This window comes from Aphelocoma coerulescens, assembly GCF_041296385.1.
Source record: "Aphelocoma coerulescens isolate FSJ_1873_10779 chromosome Z unlocalized genomic scaffold, UR_Acoe_1.0 ChrZ, whole genome shotgun sequence".
Classification (NCBI taxonomy): domain Eukaryota; kingdom Metazoa; phylum Chordata; class Aves; order Passeriformes; family Corvidae; genus Aphelocoma; species Aphelocoma coerulescens.
Window position 1 is genome coordinate 579446 of NW_027184085.1, and position 23476 is coordinate 602921.

Consider the following 23476-nt stretch of genomic DNA (forward strand, 5'->3'; position numbering starts at 1 on the left):
GCCCGCTCTCCGCCCCCCCGGGCGCCCGCGGGGGGAGCTGAGGCGGTGCCGGCCCCGGGCGCTGCCCTGGGCGGGGGGAGCGTTCTCTCTCTCGGTTACCTCCGAAACACGGCCGCGTCCCACAAGTTCTTGTTCCCCCGGTCCGTTCGCCGGGGGTCGGTGCTGAGGGCGGCCCGGGGCATCTCGGAGCAGTGGTGCCGGCAGCGCCCAGGGCACCGAGAGCTCCTCAGAGGGCGGCAACAGCAGCGGCGGGGCCGCTGAGGGGACCCGGGAGCTGCAGGGGGCGAGGTCACCCCCGCCCTGCGGGACCGCACCGTGCTGCCTTCGTTCGGCTGCACTTGGGGCAAAGGGTCTCGTTGTCCCTCACGGGAACAGAAAATCTTGTGCAAAGAGCTTATTTTAATTTCAAGTATCACCTACATTTCCTGTCACAAGCGACAGTAAAGTGGATGCGCATTTACAGGACTTTCTGCTTTCCTTGCACAGGGACCCTGTAAACTTTTCAACACCCCGAGGCACCTGGAACTGGCCAACTTTGTAGTAAATGGATGAAAATAATTGCAGCCTGAAGAGGCAGTGCAGGGAAAATATGCAGACAGCATATCCCTGGAAAGGCCGTGAAGTGGAACACTTAGTGGTTTCACTGGAGTGAAGGTGGGTGAGCAGCGATGGGATATGAGGTCCTGATGTGCCGTTTGTCACCCAGGCGAACAACAGGGGCAGGATGAGGCCATGTGTAATGAGTGCAGTTTGTATGATAATTTTGCTGTCTAGAGAACTATGGCAGGAGGTGGGACACACAGCGAGCAGAGCTGACTGTAAGGAACCTGCCAGCTCCTCCAGCTAGCCCCACATGACTGGAACTGAACTATCCCTACTGGAAGCTCCCACGGATGTGAATTAACATAATTTCCGGGCAAATGCTTGTACAATCCCTTTTGAAGTCAATTGTGTATCCTCCTGTATTGAGCTAAATTATTCCCTTGTTTAGTCACAGTTTATTTAATCTTCTTTTACTGATTAATGTGATTCATTCTTTTCTTTTGGTTATTAATTATGCATTCCTGCTTAATTCACAATAGTATTCTCACGCCTCAAGTTTCACTGTGCAGCCTGCAGTACAGCTACAGACATGTGCTCTGTGCTGAGTGACAGCTGATCAAATAAAATATTGCCATCCAGCAAAAACTTCGAACTGTTTGGAGCAATCAAGGCAGGAAATTGAAAAATTCAGGAAACTGTCAATTTTCAGAAAACAAAACCAAAACCAACCAAACATGAATTCTTACTCAGTTCCTTGTTGCCCGGTAGTCCCAAATCTCTTTTACTGAAAACACCATGCAAACAAATAAACCTTTCTCATCTGTTGTATATGTACTCTGTCTTTATTATTTATTTACTTGTTCATAAGAATTTATTCTAATTCTTATTTTTATTACCCTTTTAAGAAAAAGAATAACTTGACAACATAGAGAAATATTATTCTGGACCCCCCCATAACAGAAGAGGATCCAGATACAACCAAAGGATGCTAGAAACTGTGAGTGACTCAACTCACTCAAGACAATCTTTCTCTTAAAGAAGAAACCTGCTAACATCAATTTGTGTTTGAACATGAAAAAACAGCTCTCTGTGTTTTAAAATACCTTTCCCCTGGTACGTACATCTCATGGCAAAGCAAAATGTTGCAGTGCTCCATGGCAGGAAAACATTCACAGTTTTTAAATGCTATTACTACGATAACACTCTTTAATCTGCTTCCTTTACATTTTAGACAAGCATCATTGTTCTATCAGCAATGCAGATCTGATGGCTATAAAAAGAGATAATATAAGAATGGTGTGCCTTTCATCATTTTCTCTGTACGGATCCTGGTGTTAGACACAGCCAAGATGTATGTACAGAACAAACACTGGTGGAAGACTATCTCTAATGTAATAACAGGCACGATCACTGAGGAATACTCTGTAAATGTTGAAGATGCTGAATAGACTAATCTCCAGAATTTCCAACCTGCACTCAGGGCAGGTGTTCTGCAAATAACCTGAACACTGACTCAGTGCAGCAACAGTTCCCTGAAGAACTGAAGACATTTCACAGAAAAGAGCTCCACAACTTTACAGAGGCTGAATAATATGAAATAATAACATTTATTTAATAAGGCCCAGTGTAAGACAGTTGATACTGTTTGTGCTGCATTTTGGGAAGCCCTGGATAGTTGAAGCTTAACCACAGTGATTGCTCACTGCACATTTAATGTGTACCAGGCTGCTGCGGCAGCCATCACAAGTTACAGTTTATGATTTTTGTGGTGGAGGGGTTGAATAATTGGAGAATTCAAATGGGAAGCATTTATGGACATACCTGTGACCAGAAGAACCTACAGAGACCATCCAGCCCAACAGCCTGAGCCCTTCCAGGCTGCCCAGAAAGCTCAAGGGCATTGTGTAAGTGCTGCCGGAATGCTGAGCCTGGGGCATCCACCTTCTCCCCAGGGAGGCTGTTCCAGGTCTGAGCACCCTCTCAGTATGGAAATGCTTCCTAACATCCACTCTGATCCCCCCCCCCAGGCACAGCTCTGAGCCACTCCTGTGACTGGATCCCAGTGTCACATCTGCCAGCTGCAAAATGTCCAACTGCACTCTCCAAGTCAGAGCTGACTGTGCTCGCATTGGGGTAGGTGGACAGCATAAATCTGGATTTCAGCAATACCAAGAGAAATAAAAAAATCTTACTGCACATACACTGTCTCCAAACAAGACATTATTTTTTCTTAACTGGGATGATACACGTCCAGGAAGACTGCATTAAGGATCCCAGCATTATTCTGCCATGCCATCTATTATACTCAGTTTTATTTCTACACAATTTGACACAAAATAAGTAATTTTCATAATACAGTTGGACATGAAAACCGCTTAGTAGGACACAAAAGAAGTAATATTACTTGAAGAAATTCAGCAGTTGTCTGCTGAGCATGAGCTGTTACAACAGAAAAGGTGTCATTATTGTATAATAAGAGTATTTTTGCAGAGGTAAGGGATTACAGAAGAAACAGAACTCCAGAGGAAAAAAGCATCATGCTGTTCCTTATCAAAGCTACAAAAACAAAGCCAGCAAGGAAAACAAGTTCTGCTTTGTTGAAGGTACAACACTGACATTTGAAGAGAAGAGAAAAATACCAAAATTCATAAAACACAGTTATCAGGTAAGTTTTTAAATGAAAAAATCAATTTTATGTTTAACACTACTCAGGTGTTATATGATAGGAGAGAATAATACATTCTCCAAACTGGCGTAAGAGTTCTGGTTTCCCCTTCTTGGCAATATCCCTGAAGTGTACTACTGTGCTATTCATTCAGTAACTTACAAGTGTTATTAAAGCCCCAGAAAACCTTTTTGATAGGTTTGTTTAAGAGCTAGAACACAAAAGGCAGAATTGTCAACAGCCTGAATACTCGTAACACACACAGTCCCTAAAAATCAGGCCCCTAAAAATCAGGCCATCTGGGCTTTTTTCCCTACCCCATGAAGGAGCAAGTTTCAAATTCAGGGAAAAAGCTCTGTGTCCCCACTGCTCAGCACCAAGGCAGAGTGAACCACAACCTCAGGCGTAACTCTGACTAAACTCCTCCAACTCACTACCTGTTCAGAGATTCTGTGTCCTTACAAGCACTGATCAAAACAGTTTGTATGGTGGAGAAAAGAGGGCACTAACAGATTAAAAATAACCCTCAAAACAAACAGGAGGGTGAAAGTGGGTTCAGATGCAGCAGCACTCAAGAAAAACCACCGTGGCATGGCAGGAGAGCCCTTGGCTGCTCCAGCATATGACAATGTCCTCCAAACCAGTGCCAGGATAGCTGAGAGCAGTCTGTAGAAGGTGATAAATATGTAATTTTGTAATTAGCCAGCAGCCAACAGCTTCACTCATCAGGTGTAGTTTATTTAGACAAGACAAAAGCTTGCACAATTTTGCAACCGTATACAGAAATGAAACCATCTGAAATATATTAGTTTTTTCCCCCTGTATATTTCCCTTTGTTCTTGTGTTTAGGATTCCCGTTTGAGCAGTACATATGCTCCCATCACTGCCAGGAGAGCATACTGCAAAGAAACACAGAACACAGACTCGTTACAATTCCTCTCCACAGAGGTCTGAAAGCACAAACTCTTTAAAGGGTGCCCTCTCACACATCACACCCTCCACAATTACAGAGCTCTGGTCCTACAGGATTGCGGGAAGATTTTAATGTGATCAAATCAATCATAACCAGGCATCACAACTGGATACACTTAACTCACAAAATTCTAATAAATGACATGTTTTCAACTCATTACAAACAACAAATTCTACTGCCCAACAGTAAGTAAGGAAACCCAGCTCATTCTACATTAGGTACCAAACCACAGACACAAATTTATTAACATCTATGCTTAGAAGCAAGGTTCTTATTGTCTGTCCTTGTTATTCTAGCAATTCACGTATTCAAAATGTTGGTATACATACCTTAAATTTTGGGTAGTCATTCATTATTATAGTTACCATTCCTACATAGGGCAAAAACCTGTAATTGATAAAAGAGGTGAATGTAAAAATTAACCCTCAAATATTACACGGAAGTATTTTAATCTTGCTCAGTCTGGAATATTTCAGTGCAATCCCATCATTTACACCTGGGACTAATGCAGATCTGAATAGAAAGTAAAATTCATTAGTTTTCCTTAATCAAAGTTATCTGAGAAAATCTGAAGAGATTTCAGCTCAGCTGGAGAAGGGGACAAAGTCAAAAGCTCAAACCCTGCATAAAATTCCTGTGGAATACCAAAACAATTTCCTAGGAATTTCCAGCAATTACAAGGATAAGCTGGTTAATTTTGCATTTTCAGGTGAACTATTTCTTAAATGTCCTTTTTTTCCCCCACACTCCACATCAGTGGGAGGACTATAAGAAGCAACTTTTCCAGGTTTTCTTTTTAATAACAATTCTATTTAAGAAATTTTAAAAATACATCAGATCTAGTTTGTATCAACAGCAGAACTGATTTAAGAGCTAATTTTTCTATCTAATTACAAAGTACATTTTGCTTTACTTACCCTCTTGCTCTTCCAACAACATCTTTCTTCTCTAACCAATTCTGACCTTCTTTGTACAAGCCTCTATCATCAACTTCATTATTATCCCCTTTAGTCAGAAATTTGATGTTCCCATTTCCTCTAGAAGGCAGAGGTGATAAACTAAATAGCACATAATTTAAAAATCTCAATTAACATCTACAAAGCAAATGAGGATGAAAAGTGCTACAAGATTAGATAACAATGTTTGCTTTCAGCCCTGCTTATTGAACAAGCACCATTAAATCATTAACATTACAGACATTACTGACTTTATCTATCAACAGATATTAACAAGAAACATTTTTTACAGCACTCCTAGGTTGTTGTTTGATGTAAGCAATTACACAAGGGACATGAAAGGGACATTGTCCATCCAGGCACTAAGCTTCCTCAACAAAAGCCCTGTGTGTTTATCTGTATCTTCAACAGAACACAAATTCAAATAAAGTTCTTAAGTTTACAGTCTTCAAATGAAATTTGCTCAAGTACTGATAACAAGAAATGAGTTCTCATAAAGACAAATTAGATAATAAAAAGAAATAAAATAGATGATTCTTGGAAATTTTTAAAAAGCACGGAATAACAGATATTACTCAGGAAATAAACACCTTCAGTTCATGGGGCAAATATGTCAATGCTTGCCACCTCCAGCTTAGCTTTTCACTGTGCAGAACTGGGAGCAGAACTGTGGTTTGGAAGCAACTGTTTAGCAGAGTAGGCATCTGCAATCAAGGCCAAACCAAGCCCTCTCCCGGGTGCTTTTCAGCAAGAATTGTCGTGGGCAGTGTGGCCAAGAGACACAATAATAAGAAGAATCTCTTCTTTTATCCTGAGTCAAATTTGGAAAACTTCAGTTAGCAAAGCTCACATACCCGTCAGGCTGCACCCTGCTTCTGAATCTCCACCTTCCATCAAAAATTTGCTCTTAAAACCAAAATCCTAACTGTACAACCATCAGCACAGAAGTGGGCACAGTTTTACCTGCTCCAACCCTGAGCAGTTTGGCTGAGGGAAAGGTCTCAGACCCTTGAGAAGAGTGGCACAGAACTGGGGACAGAAGTGGATCACATGCTACAGCTGAGCTTTCTCTCACTGCTTATCCTCACTTGCCCTTCCCACAGAGTAAACCACAATTAAACTGTCACTGAAAGCCATGGAGAAGGAAAGGAGCTTTACAAACAAGGAAAATGCCAAGTTGCATTACTTTTCATGTACTTTGATAACTCTGTGAACTATTGGAATGTCTCTGCCTTCAACTTTAAAAACAACTATTTCACCAGCTCGGATTGGGTCATCATGGAAATTTGTTAGGAACAGCAGGTCTCCCCTGTGAAAAGCTGGTTCCATGCTGCCACTACAAACAACAAGAAAGAGAGAGTTTGTTGGCATAAATGAAAGAAGCACTATGAAATCAAAGAACATTTAATTCCTACAGATAAACCCACAACTTTAACTGAGATCTGTAGCTGAACCCCTTCAGTAACATTGTTCAGATCTTTAACACAACCCAAATCCCAGAAAGCAATCTGCAGGAGTTCACTCATTAAGTGAAGGAACTTGGATTTTAAAAGGTCTCACACATTTACTGCTCCTATAAACCTCAGTGGAAACTGGGCCATGGCTACTGACAGTGTGGCCTTTGCCAGAGCCCAAAAACAGCTAGAAGAAAGTAAGTGTTTGAGTCCTTCTTTAAGTAAGTGAGATTTCAAATTCCAAATGTGTCCAAGGGGAAGGGGGAGGAGACAAAAGGCAAAACAGTACCTGGACTTGAAGCAGACAGCCTTCCCATCGACTCACCTGAGTACCACGACAATGGGACTCTCACTGCCAGTGACCACGATCAGCCCTTTCCAGATCATTAGGGCAGAAGACACAATCATAGCAAAATTTAAGACTTGGTAATACAGCTGTGTGAAACAAGAAATTTGTTTTTTAAAGGTACTGTATTGTATTTAGAAGCACAACATAGACCTTCAGCCCAAGTGCACCACAAATTCTAGGCTTCTATGCTAAAATCGTATTTCAACACAAGTTTGGTGGCATAGATTGCTATGCCATAATCTACCAAACTGCAGCATAAACCTGGAATCCTCTGTGTGCCTTAGTCTTGGGTTAATCCACTCCTGTGTGTCAGTGACAGAGGCAAATACTCTGATAAAGGCTTGTAAAGCTGGGGAAGCGACTTGGCAAACGATCAAACCTGGCTCGGTCACACGGCCCTGACTCCCACCCGAGCTCAGAAATATCCCAGAGGGACATGTGGAACACCGGACTATCAGCAAAGGCTGACTTTTTGAGAGTGACTTTTATTGAAAAAGAGGAGCTGTAGGAGACGAGAGGCGACAAAGGATCATTTCCTGCTGCAGTCATACTGGAATTTCTTATCTAGAAAATCACTGATTTGACTTTCTGCCCCCAAATTCTCCTGCTCCGCCAGCCCTTCCAGCAGCGGATGCGCTTTAGCCACACTCCTTCATTTTTTGTTCCTTTTCCCGGCAGCACACAGGTACAGTAGTGGGAAGAACCCTGCACGCTGGCGTTTGAAAGCCCCCGCTCCCCGGTGAGGGGTGAGAGCCGCGGGGGCTCCGGGCGCAGCCCCGGTACCTGCCGCTTGTTCATGCGCCGCAGGTCCCCGAACAGATCCATCGCGGCCCCACCGGGGATCCCGCCGCTCCCGGGCCAGCCAGAGCCGCGCCCCCAGCGCAGCACCCGGGACGACAGCGGCGCCCACGCTGCTCTCTGGGATCTGTAGTCTCCTTCCTCTCCCGTCCTGCTGACGCACAGAGGGCTTCCGCGGCCAGGTGAACTACAACTCCCAGATGTACCTTAGCGAAAGGTCCTGATGACGAGGCCCCTTGCTTCTTGGCTCACGAGGTGCCTGAGCAGCTGGCTGTTCGAAGGAACCGTCGGTGGGCGCTCAGACGCCCCGGCTCGGCAGGAAGAGCCGCGCCCGCCCGAGAAGCATCGGGACGGCTGCACCGGTCTCCCGGATGGCGTGTTTTGGGTCAGGCGATTGCCGCGGGCATCCTGGGGCCGCCGCCGCGTGTGCGCAGCTCATTGGCGGGACGGGGAGGGCGGGGCGGGGGCGCGCGGGGGGCGCGCGCGGTGAGGGGCGGACGGGGGTGGCCAGCAGTGGCCGGCAGGGGGCGTTGTGCTGAGCGCGGGAACGGCGTGAGGGGCCGTGTACGCGGAGGGGTGTGAGGGCATCAAAGAGGGCACCGCAGTCTCCTCCTCAGCCGCTGTGAGCGGAATCATCTCATGGCAGCAGCTAGCGGTGACCTCAGTGTTTGCTCAGGGACCGCGACACGGCCTCGATCAGAGAAGAGCGCAGAGACCCAGAAAAGCCGCAGCCGTGTGTGGCACCCCCTCGGTGCCCTCTGCAGGCATCGCGGCCGGCAGGGATGGGCCGGGGCTGCTCAGAGCGTGCCTGGCAGTGTGTCAGACCCCCAGCAGCACAGGGAGACTTCACACACATTTCCAGTTCGTCACTGAATGGTTGCATGAGCCTGAAGCAGCAAGCAGCCACACAGATGCAGGTGACACCCCAGAGCCTGATTTCCTGGGAATTAAATGGACCAAACCAAGTCAGGCATTCACCAAGTTTAGAATTAGCCCCTGAAGACTGAGAACGGGAGAACAGAGGACACATGGAAATGCTACTAAGATAAATGGAAACAAACAGTTTGTCTGACCGGAGCGGTGTTTTTGTAATTTGCCAGAAATTCATCAAGACTTTTCTGCTGGTAAACAGTTGGACAAGACGGACTAGGACTGACTAAGAGAGGCAGAACTGGCATTAGATCACATGGGAAGGTGTAATGCTCTCAGGAATGAACAGAAATGGCAAATTGGGAAGAAAGCTCCAAGGACACGAGCTAGGCATGATCTAGATAAGATCCATCACCTTCTCACCTGATTATTCTTCCAGTGACACCAAGTATTCTTTTACTTACTACACAGGAGTTCCTCTAAGTTTACGTGATTTCAGGTTAGTTCTCTGCTATCCTTTAAATACTCAGAGAAAAGCATTTGTTACTCTCCCCCTTCAGCAGATCCAATATTAACTCAGAAGTAATTACTTAGAGAGAAAGAAAATATACAAGAGCAAACTCAAAGGGGGTGAAAAGATTCTGAATTTTCTTTGTGCAATTAAGAGTTTAATTAAAAAGGTGTGTAACAAAGTTACGTGTTCTGTACGAGTGGGATCTGCCCACTGAAATGTTGGATTGACTCTCGCCCAGCAAAAGGTTTTCTGCAATTCCTCTGAGTAGGTTTTTCATACCATAGTACTTAGGCAGATTTTTTTTTTTTAATAGAGTTTTTTGCCTTTGTGTACAAATCTGCTTGCCTTTATTTTTATAAAAAAACCCTGAGAAAACAGAGATTTAAAATGGTGGTTGGGACAAAATTATCAGGCTGTACAATCAACATAAGGGAGACTAACAAATCTCAGTCTCTAAAAACCTCATTGAGCATACCAGTAATTTACACTAGGGTTCAGACCACTAACTCAGAGGCAATTAGAACCAATCTGAGAAAAACATCTTTGTTAAATTTGCTTTGCTATTGGAAGGAAATCTATGTTATTTCTGGTGGTTATAGCTGTACATTCCACTTTAGCTGTTAATTCCTTATATTAATGCAGGGTATCATATCTGCATCAATATGCAAAAAAACACAAGAAAACAGCTTTTGTTCCAGAACAGTGTGTATCACACCCAAATTTCTACTAAAGTAGAATAGACTTAATCCTTACCTTGTGTTTAATTATATATTTGCATTTAACAGTAAATATTTGACACTTTTATATTACCTGGTCACACAAGGAATGGCTGAACATAAATGATAAATTTTCATCCTAGACTAGAGTTGCACTGCTGCAACACACAGAACAAAGGCAAATGGCTGTGATAGAAGAATGATCTCTGAGTGTTCTTTTTGGGTAGTGCTTTAATTCACCAAACAGGCCGAAAATTATTCTTGCCTATTGTGAAGCAGGAATATCAATTTTGGAGCCAAAAGATAAGCCACTCAGCAGAGAGATGGCAGCAGCTGAGAGAACGTGAGTGACAAAGCCTGGTCAGTGTTAGAACAATTCCTTGCAGTCGTGCCTGATGGAAAGACTTAAAAGTGGAAGTCCAGGTGATAAAATCTAATCCTGTAACAAGCGGAGGGAAGAAGCAGAGTTAGTGTATGGAGAATTTAGAAACGCGAGAAGGCAGCTTTGTGTTGAGATCTGGGAGGATCAAAGGTGCTTATTTTTTTGTTCACATAGATGGGACTTTCTTTTGTCCAAGGCATGAACTCACAATTAATTCTGTGATTGCGATTTCTTTGCCTGTTGGTTTGACTGTGCTTGGTGTTTGATAGCTCCGAACACACTTGCACTCCCCCACTGTTTGTGGTGAGGCAAGAGAAACATATTAGGAAGCTGCTTTTCTTCCTTTTCCAGAGATGCTGGGAATCACCCACACCTCTGTTGGTGGCTTTGTTATTTTACCATCTGCATTATTTCAATTATTAAAGGTTACATGTATTTTGAAATCTTCCCCTATGCTGGATGTTTGACTTCAATATTTGTGCAGTAGATCTTCTGGAACTCTGCAGCTAGAAAATTATGCTAGCTTTTTAGTACACAGAAATTGTAGTTCTTGACATTCTGGCAGATTTGCCAGACCTTTGCAAACAGCCAGGCATTAGTGCCACCTGTATGTATAATATTGAATGGCAGCTCTTTGTTTTCCAGAGGATTGGTCATGGGCACAGAACTCACCCCTTTTCTGGATACTTTTAATACTTGTATTTCATTGCAGTTTTGTAATAGTAGAAAGACTATTTGCTTCCTGCATGCCCATGGATACACACCCCCACTCTGGAGGCCATTGCTTGGGAGCATGTGTGGCTTTTGTCTTGTGTCACTCCTCTCCTGAGTCTTGTCATGTGCCTTGGGAGCTGGCAAGGACCTGTTCACAGGCACGGTTTGCAACCCCAGCGTCATTTTCTAAGTGTATGAGTCAACATTTTGAGTCTGCTTTGCGACCCAGTGTCTGCAGAGCTAATTGGATTTCAGCTGAGTGGATTTGTTTCAGAGAATAGTTTATTTGTGAAAATAATTTTTTTTTCTCGGGAAAAAGGGTAAGGGGAGGGAGGGATCCAACTATCTGAACATTCAATTGAATTTAGCAAATAGTGTTCTCTTTTCTTTCCCCTTCTCCCATGGAGCAGGGAAGAAAAATCAGAAACAATCACTAAATCAGGAAATATTGTTGTGCTTGACCTGCAAGATTGGTCTGGCCCGCAGAGCTATGGCACTTTTAGCCAAATGCTGGACTGACCCGGGGAGAGCAATGCTGATAATGCACTGCATCCATATCCCCACCATCACATTAGAGCCATTGAATACAAAATAGCACAATTTGAGAACAGAAAATAAATGAACTGCATAAAGTCTTTTGCCAAATCATATAAGGGGACATATCTGAGAAGGGTACCATGCTCAGCTTATTTGGCTAATTGTCACATTACTGTTTCAAATACATTTCTTCCTTCAAAATAGAATCCTGGGGCTCAGAGAAGAGAGCTGTAGTGCCTCCAGTTCATTTTCCAGGTGAATCTGGGTCATTCCCAATGCAGTGCCTCACTGTGATGCCCTCAAATAGGCCATTTGGTCCCCAGTGAGGAAAGCTGTCTTTTTTCCCGGCTATGAAAGAAATAACATAAAAAACAGGTTTTATACAGTCACTGTTGAGGAGGAAATCCAGGGTTTTTTTTCAAAGGGAAGAAGTGCCCAGGGATGAGATGAGAAGTGTCTCCTTCCTTCATGCTCCTGCATCTGCATGCACTTCTGGCTGTGGAATCTACTTTGTACACAGAGCTCGGGAATGTAGGTCGGGAACGCTTGTGCCTTCTATGGTTGACAAGTTCTGTACTTATTTCTCTTGTCAATCCATTCCCCACTGTTCCTAGTCACCTGTCAGGGAGGCTGCGCAGATAACCTTTGAGTAATAATCTGAAATTCAAATACAAAGAATTGACTACTGAACTGCCCTAATATTTGAGAAAGGTTTTAAACTAAAATAGGTTTTTCTGTGTGCTGTTATTGGCCTGGCAGCTGTGTGTGTACGCTAAGTGTACTGAGAAAGGTAATATTAACAGAATAAAAAGGTCAGAGTTATATAAAAATCCTTTAAAAAGTAAATAGGCTTGCCAAACTGAATTCCCCACAGGTAGACAGAGGTTAAGAACTGAGAACATTTGGGCCTTTGGCAGGTCAAATTGTACATCTGTAAATTCCCTCCTGAAATACAAACACCAGACAAGTGTAGAGAAGTACAGTGATCGTGGCCAGCCAGATTTAGCTCCGGCTGCACCTACAGGCAAGCAGGCCAAGGCTCAACAGCTCCCAAGGGAGATATCTGGGGGCACCATGCGGGGTGGGCACAGCACACCTGCGCCATGCCCAGGCACCCCAGGAACAAGGGAGGCAGATGCATATGGGAGTCATTAAAGGTGTCATGCACTGGACAACACAAATGCATTGATTTAATTAGACTTATTTCTGGCTGAACTTAGAGGTACAGCATAGCCCCAATGAGCATGGCAGGACATGAAGGATTGAGGCATGCTAGAGTGAGGCAGTGGGTGGCAGGCTGAGAATGCACCCCGCATGGGGGAGCACACACCACAGAATCACAGAATCTGCCGAGTTGGAAGGGGCTCCCAAGGACCATCAAGTCCAACTCCTGGCTCTGTGCAGCACCATCCCCAAGATACACACCACAGAGTATACCAACATTTTGTGCACACTATCAGGCTTGGGGCTGTGATCACTTCTCAAGGGAGCCTGTTCCAGTGCCCAGCCACCTTCTGGGTCAAGAACCTTTCTCCAGCACCCAACCTAAACCGCCCCTGGGACAACTTCAGGCCATTGCCTCGGGTCTTGTCCTGGAAAGGGTCTGGAATTGCGCTTGCCTCTCCTCTGAGCCCACTGCTCTTGTGGCAGGGCATTTTGCTTCCTGTGAGGTTGATTGCACAGAGTGCAGTGTCTCTGGCTGACACCGAAGTGTCCCACTGCCCCTCATTGTTCCTTCTGTCCAGTCTCACAGCCTTTCTCAAGGGCATCTTTATTGTGACAAATTGCACATTTTGGAAAGCATTTTGGTAAGGCCCTGCGCACATCGAGGAGGGCCAGCTCCATGCTGCCTCGCTGGGCTATTGTGAACTTCCATGCTATTTTTTTCTGTTATTTCCCCACTGGTAAGTGAGTGCATGTCCCCATGGTTTATGGGGTTGCCCCCCCCCCACCACTTATTACAGCCTCACTGACTTATTTTGGTGCTATTTCTCAAAGACCCACATCCACACAGCCCAAGCCAGGTGACTGGCAGCCAGGCACTGCCCATATGCCCTGAGGTGAGGCATTAACTTAGCAGGTGAAAAAACAGTTTTGCCTGTGTTGGCAGGTGGACTTGAGCCTAGGTGCAGTCCTGGTTGGGCAGTGTGTGTGCAGCTGGATATTTGGGCAGAGGCCTCAGTGTGCTCCCTGCCTCCCTGAAGAGCAGAAGGGATGGAACGGGAAGGCACACAACAGGAGGAGATACATAGCCTTAGTTTCTGTTGCAATTTGAGGTTGCACTGTCAAGCACCTTTGTTACCAACCATAAGAGTGACTGAAAAATGGTGGAGTCTACATGATCCCTTTCCTAACTCACAGAGAGGCCTTATGAGGTTTAATCCATTACTGTTTAATCTTCAGAGGAAAGGGGTAAAAAAGAGGAGCATTTCTGTCATCACTGACAGTTAGTGTCACAATGTCGATTAAAAGCAAACAACTCAAATGTCAGATCTTAGACAAAACTAAGTTTAAACATTTTTTCTATAGTTTACAAGAGGAAATAATTCCTTTAGGCACGCCTACTGAGATGTGTGCTTTTTTACCCTATCTCACGTTGCTTTAAAACCTTCTGTTCACATCCTGCTTTTCAGGACATCGTCCTCCTGTTAAGGAGGTATATCAGCTCTGACACAGAAATGTGTCCGGAGCTTATGGGGCAATTCACGACCCTGTATCCCTTAAACCTTTCAAGAGATTACTGGCAGGACAGTTAAACTGATCTTCCAGTTAGACCTGAAGAGAGCTCACTGCCAAGCAGCTGGGCTGCACTCCCTGGCTGTGCAAGAGCTCCTCTGGGGACTTGAGTGGCAGCGTGACATCCTGGCACCACGATGCCATTTGCATTGTCAGGTTACTTCCAGGTGTAAGACAGTGAAAAGGGAAAATAAAGAAAAGTATTAGTAATGGCTGTGAAAACTGAACTTTTATTATCTGTTCACTGTATACAAAACACCATTCTGCATAGTGATAACTCATTTGTTGTACAGTTGACAGTGCACATCAACAAACAAGTATTCAGAGGTATCCACTAAATGGGAAGGGCAGTGGTAGCAGTGGCCAGCACATGCTGAGGTGCTGTGCCTGCTGCGTGCTGTAGGATGAAGTACCTCACAAGCACTTGATATGCCAGTAATATAAACGGGCTAACAAGCATCTATCCAGGAGCCAAATTAGGAATGAAGATGGAGAGAGCAGAACTAATGTATCTGATACACAATTGGCAGAACGATTAAGTTTTACAGAGGTGGCTGAGAGAATCCATGTCTTTTTAAACACTTTAAATTTTAAAACTATTAAAATTTAATGATAAATAACAGAATCTCACAAATCTTTTGGGGCAAAATGCTCCACATTTATTTACATATGAAATGTGTTTAATACAGTCGTAATGGACATAGTGTATAGTAACATCTGACAGCAGCAAGACTTTTAAGGAACCCAACAATTACTACTGTTTATCATGCAGCTATCTATATATACACAATTTGTTTTAAAAAAAAGTACAAAAAATTTTTTTGTAGGGTTACATACAAGGTATAAAATGCAAAAACAAACTAGAAATATACTCTCACAGAGAACTCTATCTGAAAGGGACAGTATGGTACCTTTTTGTACTTGTGCAAGCAAAACTAGTGGTGCTGGACAGGGCCTGTGCTAAAGCTGCAAGCCCCAGTCCCACTGCTGGCTGGGGCTGGCTCCTTCCCACTTGTGGCTGCGTGTGACACAGAGCACCAGAACGTTTGGCATGATCATGTGGAGCTGGCAAATCTCAACCCCAGTAGCGAGGGTTAACTATTTCTTTTCAATAACCAGCAAGGAAAATACATAATGCTGTGTACTCACTTCTATATGTTTAATAAATTACACGACAAAAACCATCATCATTATAAACCTATTCCTCTAATTACATCTTATTTCTTAAATCCAGAGCAGCCCAGCCCTTTTGTAACAATTTGAGCTTTGATCACAAGCACCTGATGATCTAAAATAATCATTTCATGATACACAGAGTTGGGCATTTATACTCTTCAAAAGTACTTGACCACTCCAGGGGGTGTACACCTGTTCTGGTGTTGCCATCTAAAAACCAGCACTTCATTTTACACATGTAATGCTACTTTTTTTTTTTTTTTAATAATATATTTTGTAAGAAAAAGTTTAAAAGCTTCCTTAAGACATTTGGAAGCCCAAATTCTTCAGAATTTAAAATCTCCCCTTAGCTTGCTTCCTCTCTCCTCTCCCCTCCAAGCACCTCCTTCTGATGCATTAGCTAAACTTTCTTTCAAAAACTAAACAGTTTAAGAGAACCTAAGGAACTGCCCCAGCATTCAGAACTCTGTTTTAAAGAAACTTACTACAAAAGAACAGAAACAAAACAGAAAAAAACCAATTTTTCCACTAGATACTTATACAAACACATAACAAAAGAGTATAAAAATTATTAGTTTAAATATATACAAACTCTTTTCAACTCAAATACTGCTTCAATGGTTCTGAGGGTATAGACAATGAGGTGAAGGGGACACTTTTATGCAGAATATATTGCAACAGCCTGAACAGTACTGTTAACACTATTATACCTTGAACTTTCTGTAGCAAAAATGTCATTAGTATTCCAATGTGGAGCGAGATTTCTGCATCCCAAACAATCTGATCACTTTTCAGCTGAACTCATTCTTTTGGACTTGATGAAGGCCATGCCATGTGTTCTCATGTGAGTGTTTAAGGCCGCTTCAGTTTCAAAAGTCTTTGCGCACACTTTGCATCTTCTGTCCGATGCAGCACTGTCGGACGAGTCATCCTCATGACTGGGTTTGTTTTCTTGCTGATTATCCTCCCCAGACCCATTCTGTTTTGATACTGGCTGAGGCTCCTTCAGCTTATGGACAATGAAGAGATGTCTGGAAAGGGACACATGAGACGTGTAGCAGAGTCCGCATTCCCTGCATTGGTATGAAGAGCCATCAGATTTATGCTGAGGAATATGTTCATGAAACTGGAGAAGATTTTCTGTTGTAAAGCCACAAACCGCACACTTGTGAACTTTAAAAACATTTATCTTCAGCTTCTTTAATGGCTGAGTGATTGCACCTCGTGGAGGTCTGAACTCCATTACAGGTTCTTCCAATTTACGCTTTGGACTAGGAACCTAACAAAAGGCAGAAATGGTGTATCATGTAAACATAAATATGCAATTATTTTCATAACTATTTGTGACTTGCAAATGTCAGAACCTTTTCCTTGGCAGATTCTACAACAACTCTGATAAACAATCCTTTTGAGCCTCTACTTCATGGAAGATGAGACATTTATGGCATCAGAGTACCTGTATTTATTTAAAGATGCTGAATATATGCCCACAAAAAACCCCCATTCTCAGTGATTGAATGAGTCTTCTAAGTGATTACCTTTGTGTCTTCTTTTACTTCCGTTTCTTCCATATTGGTAGATTCAGTCATTTCTTTCACATCAGGGTCTTTAATGCCATGCATCAACTGAATATGTTTTTCCAACATCAACCTCTTGGTAAAAGTACGTCTTGAATCTGGGCAGTGCCTGCAGACACACACACACACAAACATTCAAGTGTCATGCTTAAAAGTGCCTTTTGTAGATTAGAAGAGTGGTTGTGTATTTGAGAGACTCCTGAAAACCAGGTTCCCCAAGGTGGAACTGCAAACGCTCAGCTCAGCCAAGCCTCCGATTGTAGACTTTACACACTGCACTCTCAGGAGCCTGACACGTTTCTGCAGACAGGACAGCTAATTGGTCTGGCCTGTCCTGAGCATCTGAACGAATGGGACACTGGCTCTTACACAGTTAAGGAAAGATGTTCAACTAACAATGGTTTTTGTATTCCCTTTCTAAATAAATAAAAACAGAACTTACGAGCACGTATAAACCTTCCTAATGCCTTTGTGCTTGATACGATTGTGCCGACATAAACTATGGGATGAACTGAAAGATTTGTCACATTGTCGACAAGGATGCTTCTTCATTTGCTTTAAAAAAAAGAAGAGAAAGACTTTCATTAAAAAAGCTCAGTAAAAGTGCTGCATGTGTTGAACCTTTGGATAAATAGGAAAGAAACATCACTTACCCGTTTTTGGTACTGTACTTCATGTACACCCCCCCTTCAACAGCACTGTACAAGTCAGAGCTGGACCTCATTCAAAGCAGTGTGGCCACCATGAGCTACACACACACACACACCTGTCCCCAGCTGTAAACTGGTGTCATGGATGGTGGGTGAAGAGAATTTCTTCCACCAAAGAAACAGGGAAGATCAGAGACTAATTCTGGATCAGTAAAAGACAGCAGGATGAGGGATTTACTTTCCCTTCCCATCACCAAACCATGTCCTCAGCTGCTGACTAGGAGCTCCTCAGCCACAAAGAGGGAGGGGTGAAGAGCATGGAAGAAGAAGGACCAAAATGGAACCTCACAGACACTGATACACTAACAGGGCTCAGAAAAGTCATGACAAAATGAGAGGTATGATCTGATGCCAACTTGATGGCCATCTGTTTGGGGAATTCTGTGGGGTGGATGTTGCAGCTGGTCAAGTGGAAGGAAAAAGGAAAGGAAGAAGCTAAGAAGGATGGAGCAGTCACACAGCAGTAGCTGTGTGGCAGTGAGCAGAGGCATGAAGCCCATGGTCAGAAAGGCAGGAGGAAGATAATGCTCAGCAGTACCTGGGGGCACTATGTAGGGTAGCCAGCTGTGACCTCACACTTGTTCTAAATTCCTTGGGGAGACTCCAGATAGAGACCCAAATAGGATTTGGGATGCATTAGTTTCTGCAATGGCAGCTAAACCCAAAAGAACTGAAAAATTAGTTCTGTAGTTAAGTGCAGCTTAGATCTGTTGCACAGCATCTTGTCTTGACAGGAAGAGGATGATCGATGAGCAAGTTGGAGCTGGTAATTCCTACGTATGAAACATCTGCCTTTTCACAGAAACACACCTGCACACAGGTCGGAGGAAGCTCAGCATATACCTGCCTGGTGGAGGGCAGACACACATGATCCAGTTTCAGACAGGAGTTGTACAGGCTTGTTGGAACAATCCCTTGTCTGGGCTGGTAGCTTTTTTTTTTGCTGCACTTCTAAGATCAGGCAGAGAGTCACACCAAGGTGGCTACGAAATCTCCTACCCTATAGCTGGCTCCCTTCATCCAGGATCCTCAGGAGAGCATACAGAAAACCTGAATCTGTCTTCTGTGTAGACAGTTCCCAATAAGGGCTGGAAACTCAAGGATCTGTCCAAAGGGTATATACATGGCAATACCTCTCCTATGAATACCTCTGCATAATCCAGCCTGGGATCAGCTAGGGGTTGTTACAGCTCTTTCACTCTGGTCCTGCAAAAGCAGAAATTAGAAGTTTGAAACTAAGTATCTTCAAATACCTTGCATGACAATGGATTTTGTGAATAGCTCATGAATTGCTTAATTACAGTTTTAAACAATCATCCTGCAAGGGCCATTTTAGAGCATTTAACCCACACCTACCATTTTTAAGAAAATCAGACTATAAATTAGTTCCTCTATTTATTAGATGCATATAACATACCTGGTTATCTTATGCTCATTTCTATTCTCTCGATAGTAAAAGTTTAGTTTTTCAACATAGTCTTTTTGACAGCGAACAATTACTTAAAATTTTGACAAGTTGGGAAGGAATGTAGCACCTGGTCTGTAATACCCCATTTCTGAAAGACAGGGAGTTGGATTTCTGTTCATTTTAATATCTATCTGACATGGAGTTGTATTGCTGTTCATTTTAGTATCTATCTGCCTCCTGCATTATTCAAGGAACTGCTTGAATGGGGATAAAAAACAGCACCTGAATGGAAGCAATGAAAGAGGCCTTCAGGCCAGGATTTGAGTGCAACAATTATCGAATATTTCATAATAAGGGCTGTTCTTGAGGTAACGCTGCACATTAACATCAGATAGAGAAAGACACCGATTTAAAGCTAATATTTAGAAAGCATTATTGATATGTTACTAACCTTATTTTACATGCCTTTGGCTACTCTGTTGTGGATGGAATCAGACTGAATATCGCTCTCTAGTTCACTCTGAAGTGACAGTTTCATTGGGAGGTTGTGCTGTTTTGTTTTTAAGAATTGCATAAATGTACAATGCATTCGGTCTTAAACTCATTTCTGATTGCCAGTAAAAGCTCCGCTGAGTTAATATTTGGGCAGCAGGAAGCTGAAGGAATGGGGTGGGAGTTACTGGAGGCAAGGATGATGGGGTGCTATTTGCTTGAAGCTGTCCTAAGAAAATTGAAGATGACACTCAGTAGTCCAGCATTTTCAGCTTTTCCATAAAATGTTTATAAACAGAATAAAATCATTTGCAGAACAGCTTTAGAGATAATAACTATAATACAAACCTCTGGAAATACGCAATCATTTATTACAGCACAATAGCATCCTGAAAACTACGGATTTTCACTTGGGGTGTTTCTCCTCCACTTAGACAAAATAAGCCTATCATCCCTCCCAGTCCTGGTCTTTTGCTGCAGTGCAGCACAGTACATCAGTTTAACTCCCTGGTTCCCAGCTGAGGAAAGAGCCAGAGCATTGCCACCAGCACACAGCAAAGGTGAAGACTGGCTTGGCAGGTGGCTGCCACATGTCCGCAAGGGGCTGGAGCCTGCCACAGCTAAGCAGGGTCACTATTGCCTTCCTGCCTGCCAGTCTTTTTAAATTTCATTTAACTGGAAATGCTATTGAACTCAGGAAGAACATCAAACAGTCTCTCTGCTGACTTGAGGATGCAACATTCCCATATTTCACTTTCAATCCATTTTAAGTAAGATATCTCAAGTCCAGCTGCTTTAAATACAAAATTCGACTTGTTAACTCAGCTGAACTTTCAAGTGTAAGACTAGAGCAACAGCTCAACTGTAGAATGTGTCTGCCTTTAAATGATAAACACCAGTTGGCACTCACTGGACCAGTAAAACAAGACTGAGGCTAACTCCCTGAGGCTAACAGGCACTGAGCTTCAGAACAGAATAGAATCAAATTGTTTAAGTTGGAAAAGATCTTTCAGATTGGGTCCAACCGTTATCCTGGCACTGCCACATTCACCACACCACCTTAAAGAGAGGGAACTGAGAAGGCACATGAAGAAATAAGAATCTGGATCAGATTAGATTGCTTGGATGAAATACAGCAGTATCTCTCACTCTTTCCATCTTGAAAAAATTTCAGTGAATGAACAAGCCTAATTGATTTTCTCAGTAGAATGATGCAGAAACTGAAAAAAACTAAGCAGCCAAAGAAAAAAGGGTGAAATAGATATAAGAACAGAGAATAATAATGCTGGGACTTAAAGGAATTATTTGCAAAAACACAAACAGAATTTAGAAACAAATACTTCACCTTTCAGGTTTAATTCACTTTTTTGTACTTGAATATATTCCTTTACCTTTCCATGTTCTTTCCTCATGTGGGAGATGTAAACATCTCTCTGAGTGAAGAGCCTGTCACACTCCCAACATGTCCAGCCAGGACTAGCAACTTTTTTAGGCTCTGCTTTCTTTATGGGAGAAGGAGATTTCTTCTCCAGCTTTTCTGTTCCGTTGACAGATTTTGTGTCCTCCTTGTTGTGACTGGCTGAGTTCTGAGTTGTGGGTTTAGTACTGAGAGGCAGATTTATCCCCAGGTTTGGTGGCCCCTCAACACTTTTCAAAGTTCCATGCATAGACTACAACAAAAGAGAGGAAAAAAAAGGTACAAAAATAACATAGACACACACTGTTGTACTCAACCAAAAACCTTCAGTTACTTCTTTGGCATACTATTATCATCAGATCACATTCTTAAAGAAACAGCGTTAAGTAAAGGCAAGACCTAGAATGAGCTAACAATAACAGACACCATATGCAGGTATTTTCACAAAAAAATAAGAGACTTACTTTGTAGGTTAAGTTTAAGTTGCGGTTTAACAGGGGCAAAAAGGGCTCAAGAAGTACTTTATGCTCATTTCCTGCCTTACTTACCTGATGTATTAGTTGAGCATCCTCATTCCAGACTATGTGACTGGAGTTTTCCAAGAAGGAAAGGCTTTTTTACTGACCAAATGTTGACTTGGCATATTGGTAAAAAGGACAAGGCAAACTCTGGAAACATCACACAGCTGTGTAATTTAGGATATATTAACATTTTAAGTTGAGGCTGAGGTTAAGGCCTGACTTACTCCCCAGTCAGGTTATGAGCACACTCATTTAGGGCTACCTTGCCGTTAGAAGCCGTTAGAAGCCAAGGTGTGTGGGGCTGACAGGGCCTCAGAGCAGATCAGAGGGGTCTGACCAGCTGTTCTCCAGCCCCTGAAGCTCCTGGGTGGAAAGCTCTCCTCAGGGACTTATGTCTGCACTTTAAGTCAATGGTCAGTAAGAAGGGAAGAATACTCCTTCCCCCATTTCCAACCCAGTGTAGTGTGCTGGTGTGACACCTGAGCCTTCCAACAAAGTGACTTGTTCCGGAAGGGCTGGGGGGCTTCAGCTGTGTGTCCGAGTTCCACACGTGGATGTGGACACAGCAGGAATGAGGAGGGTTGTGGGCCAGCAGGGATGACTGCAGCCCAGAGCTAATCCACTGCTGAACAGGAACCCACAGTTGAGGTCTCACATCTAAAAGGCTTGTCCTTTACTGGGACAGTGTTCTGATCTTCTCACCTACTGACACTTCCTATAACCCTTTTGGAGGATACATTTAACCAGCCCAAACAGAATTCTTTTTCCTTCACATAAAACCCACTCAATACATTATTGATTCTGGGAATACAGGAGTATCAATCTGATACAAGTACTTTTGTAAATACTTTGGCTCTTGGGGCTACCCACTGGCTCTAGAGCAAGTATCAACCTCATCAGTAGTACATGTTCTTTGTTTAACAGCTTTTAAATAGAAGAAAAGCCAGTAATTAACCCCCCATAACTGTTAGTAAAAAGCAAAGTGCACAGGACCAGCAACTAAGAGCAAAGTGCAGGTGTGTAGTAAAGGAGTAGGCTGGCTTTAGCATCCCACTGCACAGGGGAGGAGGAAACGAGGTTCCTGTACTCTCACGCAACTGAAGCTGACCTGGAGATTCCATTCCAGCCTAAGCTGTCAGCATGTAAAATGTTAGTGCTCAACTTTCCAAATGTCTTTTAAATACAATGCTTGAAATTTCATTTCTTATTTGGAACTACACCAAGAGCATTAAAGCATAGTATGGAGTCCCAGTGCTGGTCAAACAGGGAGAATTACACCGCCAGGCCAGAGCAGTCCTTCACCACCTGCTCTCACTGGCTGCTGGAAATTTTCTTGTAGCGAGTTATTACAGGAAAATGAGACATACATTTTGCCATCAAGAAATATTGACATCTGCAGGAATTACTCTGGGTTATTTTCTGCAGTTTTAAATAACCTCCTCCTGAGCTTCCTTCTGTCCCTTTCTGTCCTACTTTCACCCAGGTCTGTCTCTGCCTTGATGGCTTATGTCTAGCCATACCAAACCATTACTGCCTGTGCAGCTAAGCTCTGCCTCTGTCTGGCACTCATACTCTCCCTGAGTCCTTTTCGTGCTTTTATCCTCTCCCCAAATCCTTTTCTGCTTTTATTAATAACCTGTTACTGTTTTTTTCAGTTCCCCTTAACTGAACTCCAATTTACACTGCTTTGCTTCAGTCCCTACTACTATACACACATCCTAAATGCAAAACCAGCAATACTGCTACTGCACATGTATTCTCTAATCCTCTAATTTTAGTCCCAAAAATGTCTGAATCATTTATAGTGAATCGTGCTAAAACCCCACTGGTTGAAAGTTCAAGTACTAGCATGGAACACTAAAGCCAAAGAAGTTAAGTTGTGCCCAAGTAGCTGAGCATATCTTTAAAAAGTGAGATGCTGAGCAGCGGGATTTCTGTAAAGACAGCTTCTAGCCCTAACTGCAGTCA

The 23476-nt window shown here is 43.2% G+C and overlaps 2 protein-coding genes across 10 annotated transcripts in view; both read right to left on the reverse strand.

Annotated features, from left to right (window-relative positions):
• Positions 1–3925: 3925 nt before the first annotated feature.
• On the reverse strand, positions 3926–7863 carry SEC11C (SEC11 homolog C, signal peptidase complex subunit). 2 transcript variants are annotated; one of them, XM_069001716.1, is made up of 6 exons: positions 7724–7863; positions 6917–7026; positions 6324–6473; positions 5099–5239; positions 4511–4568; positions 3926–4107 (listed from the first exon to the last, which is right to left on the reverse strand). In XM_069001716.1, exons 1-6 carry the CDS (start codon positions 7763–7765, stop codon positions 4054–4056), a joined length of 555 nt encoding a protein of 184 aa, XP_068857817.1. In that variant the 5' UTR covers positions 7766–7863; the 3' UTR covers positions 3926–4053. The 2 variants fall into 2 exon arrangements, with proteins under 2 accessions (XP_068857817.1, XP_068857818.1); XM_069001717.1 differs by having other exon boundaries at positions 5099–5218; positions 7724–7859.
• A 6558-nt stretch (positions 7864–14421) lies between these two features.
• ZNF532 (zinc finger protein 532) overlaps positions 14422–23476 on the reverse strand; it is a 35916-nt gene continuing 26861 nt past the window's right edge. For all 8 annotated transcript variants that reach the window (XM_069002318.1, XM_069002311.1, XM_069002310.1 and 5 more), the window contains 4 exons: positions 20962–21240; positions 17403–17515; positions 16922–17069; positions 14422–16662 (listed from right to left, as the gene is read on the reverse strand). In XM_069002318.1, coding sequence (XP_068858419.1) covers positions 16168–16662; positions 16922–17069; positions 17403–17515; positions 20962–21240 — 1035 coding nt within the window. In that variant the 3' untranslated portion in view covers positions 14422–16167. The remainder of the gene's footprint in view (positions 16663–16921; positions 17070–17402; positions 17516–20961; positions 21241–23476) is intronic.

Coding starts and splice junctions, on each gene's coding strand:
- SEC11C (XM_069001716.1), bottom strand. CDS start 7,765: ATGGATCTGTTCGGGGACCTGCGGCGCATGAACAAGCGGCAG. Junction 7,027..7,723: donor GGCGCATGAACAAGCGGCAG/GTACCGGGGCTG, acceptor TGTTTCACACAG/CTGTATTACCAAGTCTTAAA. Junction 4,108..4,510: donor ATGACTACCCAAAATTTAAG/GTATGTATACCA, acceptor GTTTCTTTGCAG/TATGCTCTCCTGGCAGTGAT.